General features: G+C 46.7%; 1 protein-coding gene across 8 annotated transcripts in view; it reads right to left on the bottom strand.

Moving 5' to 3' along the window:
• Nucleotides 1–1,543: 1,543 nt before the first annotated feature.
• The window catches only part of ZMIZ1 (zinc finger MIZ-type containing 1), a 362,798-nt gene continuing 358,341 nt past the window's right edge, over nucleotides 1,544–6,000 (bottom strand). For 7 of the 8 annotated variants that reach the window (XM_054070990.1, XM_054070991.1, XM_054070989.1 and 4 more), the window contains 2 exons: nucleotides 5,743–5,991; nucleotides 1,544–1,955 (listed from right to left, as the gene is read on the bottom strand). In XM_054070990.1, the coding sequence (XP_053926965.1) occupies nucleotides 1,848–1,955; nucleotides 5,743–5,991 (357 nt within the window). In that variant the 3' untranslated portion in view covers nucleotides 1,544–1,847. The remainder of the gene's footprint in view (nucleotides 1,956–5,742; nucleotides 5,992–6,000) is intronic. The other variant, XM_054070994.1, reaches the window with a different exon arrangement.

Below are 6,000 nucleotides of genomic sequence, written 5' to 3'. Positions count from 1 at the left end.
TAGTGGGAAACGTTAACGAAAAGAGCAAAATAAAACAGAGACTGCAAAGAATTTACAAATATGACTTTGGTGAGGAAAGCAAATCCGGAATCGTTAAGCACAGAGCATGCCATTTACAGCATCGCAAACTAAACACAGAGGGCTGGGGAGCTACCTAGTCAAACCGACAAGGACAAACCAAATTCTGCCTGGCACTTCAGTTTAAAACATGTTGCGGGGAGCAAATGATCGGCGTTCAACTGGATTTGAGATGAGGAAAAGGAGCAGGGTCAAATTGGCTTTAGTAACAAAAAAGAAATGAAACCAAGAACTGTACAGTGAGCAAAAGCTGAAATGTTGCACCACGAGGGCAAAGTTGGCACACATGCACTTCTTACACGGCTACTGTACATCATTTATAAGAGAGAGAGACAAAGAGCACAGGAATGGGCACAGAAGCAATAGGAAGCTCATGCAGGAGCAGCGACCACACGAGAAGCACAGACCACAGGGGCAAGACAGTGATTGTGGCAGCAGGGTCTCGAGGACAGGGGCAATCTACTGACAGTACGGATTCTCCCCACGCCCGGTCCTTCGGGAGAAGTAGTTCATCCCGGCAGCCAGCATTTAAAAAGAGAAATTGAAGGAGGAGAAAAGAAAAAGGCTGAATTATCTGTAGCAGTCACAAAAACAGAACGCAAAGCAAACCAAAACAGAAGCTGCAAGATGTCTGTCGGATGGCAATGCCCCTTCTCAAGCTGATTATTAAACATAATTAATGCAGATAGTGATGTTACTCTCCCTCCGTCCTGCAATAATTTCCTGGCTGCCTTCGACCCAGCTTGTCTTACTATGAATTGTGCAGTGCAGACAGTGACACACACGCTCGGGCACCGAAGGCTGTAGGTAATAACAGGAACAGTTTGGTCTGCATCCCCCCTCCCTCCCTCTTTCATTCTGTACATGGCAAAAAGATCTATTACAGCCACCTCAACAGCCGGATGTTAACGCAGCCACAAACGGCACTGAATTGACACCAAAACCACAAAACAACCCCTAAACACCACAAACATTTCTTTTGTTGTTGTTTTTCCTGGGCATTTCTGATCTTGTGTGTTTGGCAAGAGGAATCCTCTGCTAAGGGGGGTTAAGATTCCTGTGCTGGCAGAAACTCCAACACCCACCACTGCAGCCTGGAGATTCTCAGGACTCCGACACTGAAGTCGAACCCACTAAACTGCTGGCTCCCTCTGCCGGGCCTGTCTGCCCTTCTATCTTTGCCACCTGACTGTAGGATTTGTGCTTTTTTTGAGCTCTGTACGTGGTTTTGTGTTTTTTCTTCGTGTATGTGGCCAGGACGATCCCTCCAACGCCAACCCATGGCTGGAGGGGGGCAGAGGGGCAGTGAGGTGGAGGGACATACAGTTTCAAAACCATGGAAGAACACGCGTTGGAAGGACACTCTGAGACGGGTCAGTTACAGACAGTTCCGTTTTCTTCCCTTGCCAAGATTTGGTTTTGCCAAGATACTTCACACCATGTTTATCACAGAACTCTCTCTCTGGAGGATGAACAACGAACGGGGTTCCAACAGCTGCACAACTGTCTCTGCTGCTTTGTCACATGTAGCACGGCAGACTCAGAGATTACTGCATTCATTTAGGTTTTGTCTTTTTTTCTCCCATCACTTTCACAGTCTTTGAAGCTGACAAAAGCAGTTCTGAGAAAAAGAAAGCAGGGAGTGCACCATTGGATCAAGTTGTGAGTTTGTTTTTTTTCTTCTCTTGTGGAAAAGGAGTGTTAAGATTCCTCGCTGTGCAGCCACACACGTGTGAACAAGTGAAAGGGGTGGGGGAACACGTATGGTTTCAGTTGTTCTCAAAGAGAGACAGAAGGTCATCATTGCTATTGCTTGGCAAATCAGGAGGATCCAGGTATGAAAGTAGCTCATCTGGATTCGTGAGTTCTGGAAGCAGCTACAAAATAAAAAGATAAAGGGAAAATTACAGCTAACAGAAAACAACTGCGAAAAAAGGGATTGAACACCACACATTCCTGGGAACTGGCTTTCACAGGGATGTAGCCAATTAAATCAGAAGGCAGTGACACAATCCTAATGCCCTGAGATAATGCAGTATCCACCTGTATGTGACAGTCTCTGTAACTCAGCGTTCACCTGAGCATTACATTACCATCTCAATTAGGGTTTCTCAATCAACCACCCCATCGCAAAGTTCATCAACAAACAAAGGATATTTCTTGGACAGTGATGCTGACAACACCTCCTCAATAAATGCTCGCTGCATATGTTACTTTCATACAAAGCACTGAATACAAACTTGAAACACGCAGTTTGAGCAATATGTATTTGAACTCTCAAAGCAGATCAACAGAGCGTGGTCCACCTAACTCACACAGGGCAGTGCCACGATTGCCCGACGCTTCCATCCAGGCATAAAGAGGCAGCTCTGTCCTCTCCTCACTCCTCTGATGCCTCTACTCGCTGATGGGGGCAGTGAATCACAGCAGGAAACTTGCCCTGGTTTAAAACTAGCCCAGAAAAGGAAAAAGAAGAGAAGGAAAAAAACAACTGAGGAGAAGGATGGGGAGAGGAGTGGCAAGACAGGTGGGTGAGTGCTTTCCCCTTCTGTGGCAGGGAGTTCCAAGTGCTTGGAAGTTCTTACTCAGCCACAGCGTTACGTGCAGTTGCAGTCATTTTAAAGGTCAGGGGGCATAACACCCCATCCCATAGAAGATGCACTAATCACAATGGTTTAAAGTATCACAAGGAAGAGCTGAGGGGGTTTTATTTACATTTCTATTAATGCTGTGTTTCAAATAAATTATTTTTTCCACCCATAACTCAAATTCTTCCTGATCTGACTGGTAACAAGCAAATCTTAACTCCTGGGCTGTGTAGCAGGCAATGTTTTCTGCTTTATTCTGTGCCTTCCCATGTCCTAGTCAAAAGTAAAAGTGTCATGGATAAAAAATAGCGGGGAAGAGTTTGTAATAAACTCCCTTTATACTCAGTGCTGTATTAAAGACAGAAAAATATGAACTGCTTTAGCACATGTAATAGCAGGTATAAGAGATTCATTTTACGTTGTTCTCTGTTTTCAAACACTATAAAACTAAAAGCTTGACTGCATCACATTTAGCATGCAAATATTATATTTATACCCTTTTATTACCCCTGCGCAAATGCAGCTTCATCTTCCAATGTAATATGGATGAACCTATTTTTCAATAAGCTAAACATGAAATGCAGAAAGAAGTTTATTCCTTCTTAAGTGTTTTGAAAAACATACAACATCAAGTTGACATAAACAGAATCTCCCAGAAGGAATGCTTTGCTTAAAATACCGCCTCCTTTTATTCATGATGAAAATGTTATCGCCACAGTACTAGACTAAAGAGAGAAGGCTTTAAAACGTATTTCACCTGCCATCAAAATTTTTCAGGAATGCCTAGTACAGAAACCCAAAACTGCAGCCCCACCAAAACACGTAGAAAGTAAAAAATGGTTGAATTTGTCCTATAGTTTTACAACTCAATTGTTAAAATTTAACATAATGTCTCCAAGACTCAGTCTGTACACAGGGGATTTTTAAGAAGTTTTTAAAGAGTTGAAAGGTTTAAACAAGATGCTCAGTGTGTCTGAAGATAAGTCTTCTAAGTTTTGATCACTCTATGCAGATATGGCACTTTGGGACACAGTTTAGTAGGCATGATGGTGTTGGGCTGATGGTTGGACTGGATGAGCTTAGAGGTCCTTTCAACCTCAATGATTCTATGAGAGCGACCTCAGCTTGCCATGGTCAGAGCGGCCAGGCAGCACAGCTTCCCTCCTTCCCAGCTAGCGGAAAATCAGGTTCCTCAGGAAGGACTCACTCGGCATAGAGGGTGCTGTGCCAGAGCAGAGGGAAGGGACACACGCAGTGCTGGAGGCTGAGGGGCAGGAGCTATAAGACCGTACCAGACTCAGTGGTAGGATCCGAAGAGCTGCACCCAGCGCTCCCGAAGTGAATGCTGGAGCAGTTTAACCAGTTATTTGCATCTTGTGCCTCTGCTGTCTGAGGTACGAGGGTAGATCACCTGTATCTATGTGAGGTACATCGTTTAACTCAGGACAAACCTTAGGCTGCACCACACTGAAGTCCTAAAGAATCCGCAGGACTGTGTGAGCAGGAAGTGGACCAAGCTGCTCAGGGTGCAGCCTCTGTTTGGTTTGCTGCATGGGACTTTGCCTGATTCCACAACACAGCCGCCACCGAAAGTGAGACCCATTAACATCTGACCACAATGGAGCTCACAGATATTTCAAAGAACTCTATTCCCCGTGCTGTACAGCCTGTGACTTTAATTTTGCTATGATAATTTCAGCCTCCCAGTTAAGAGTCCAGCATGCCTCCATCAGTGATAACCATGGCACTTTGATAAATGTATAAGTTTTTCTACTTTTTCACCGAGGAGTGGGTGGTTGACCTGTAACAGCTTACTTTACATTGCTTAAATATTTGAAGACAAAACCTGACATTTTAATTTTACTTATTACTATTGCTCATACGGGGTCTTCAGGGGTTCACACCTCGAATTGACACATGATTAATGATATAGTTTAGTAGTGGACAGGTACGATTGGACCTAATCTTGAAGGTCTTTTCCAACCAAACAATTCTAGAAACTATTGTTCCCGAAAGATGTGCATGTGACCGTGTTGTGTGAAACAGCAGCAGTCTGGTTCAGAGAGAAGTTACTCCACTGCACAGCGTCCCTGTAGCTGGAAGATCCATCCCTCCCCTGTCCCCTCCCCTCCCCTCTGTGAACCTGCCTGCTTGTGTGTGACAAGGGAGACGTAAGTGTACAGCAACAGTCAATACAGATGTAAATCTGAGGCACAGAGGTGAACATTTCTCTAAGAAAACCACATTAAGCAGCAGCAGACTTTGGACCAGACAGAAGATACACGTACAGGAACGGACGACTCAGATGAAAACCCAATCCTACTGCTAAGGAATTTCTGGTTTGGGAGGTAGGTGTTAACCAGAGAGACACCTCAGATAATTCACTTCTAACTCCACTGAAGGGATGGAAAGACGGAAGATTAATTTTGGCCTTAAAACTAGGTTTATCTTTGTTTAGTTGTGAGCTGCCTCCCATGGTGGCTCAGGAGGCAGACGACATCCTCGTTGTTTCCTTTCCTATGTGGCACACCGGGAGGAAGAACTTGTGCTGCCAAGCTTCCCACAGGAGCAGATATGGATGGGCACAGCCTGTTTTTGGCCACAAGGGCTGGGCCACTGGGTGGACCAGCACAGATCCCTCACCTACTGCCCAGGGCTTGGCATGCAGCACGCTTGGCACAGCTCTGCTACAGTCAGAACCACACACTGCCGCACCCTTCCTCTTATCCAGGCACTGCGATGGCTTCGGGGTCTAGATGAGCACATGGGAGCCCCTGTCCAGCGATACGGGGAAGGAGGAGACGGCTCCCAGCCTGGTGCCTGAAGAAACACCTGCCTTGGTGCTAGGAAGAGGCTATGGCTCACACAACACACAGCTGCTCCAGCCCAGAATTGTTCTCCCAGCAAGCCAGGAGCGCCCTGTCACTTGGCTGCGGCACCAGCACCCATGTCCCAAAGCATGAAAGGATGGCATGTGCTGTGGAAGAAGCTTCCCATCCCCGCACCCTCCCCGCCCTCCCACCGCGATGCGAAGCACACGCTATGGCAGGCAGATGATAGTATGACACAGACTTACATCCAGCGAGGGCTCCGGCATGTCGGGTGCTCCCTGTCCACCAGCCTGACCCTCTAAGGCTGAGGAGGGATTAAAGGTCAGGTCACTGTGTGGATGGTTGCTAGAAGCGGCCGGGGGCGGCTGCCGGGACTGCTGGGTAGGAGGCCCGCTGTGATGTAATGGCTGCCCTGACTGGCTGCTGGGGTGAGGGACGTGCAAACCTTGCTGCATGGAAGTATGGGACTGATCAGTGCTGCCAGGATGAGGGATCTGCGGAGG

Source organism: Cuculus canorus, chromosome 7 (assembly GCF_017976375.1).
Source record: "Cuculus canorus isolate bCucCan1 chromosome 7, bCucCan1.pri, whole genome shotgun sequence".
Lineage (NCBI taxonomy): Eukaryota > Metazoa > Chordata > Aves > Cuculiformes > Cuculidae > Cuculus > Cuculus canorus.
This window is presented reverse-complemented; position numbering and strand designations above follow the sequence as displayed.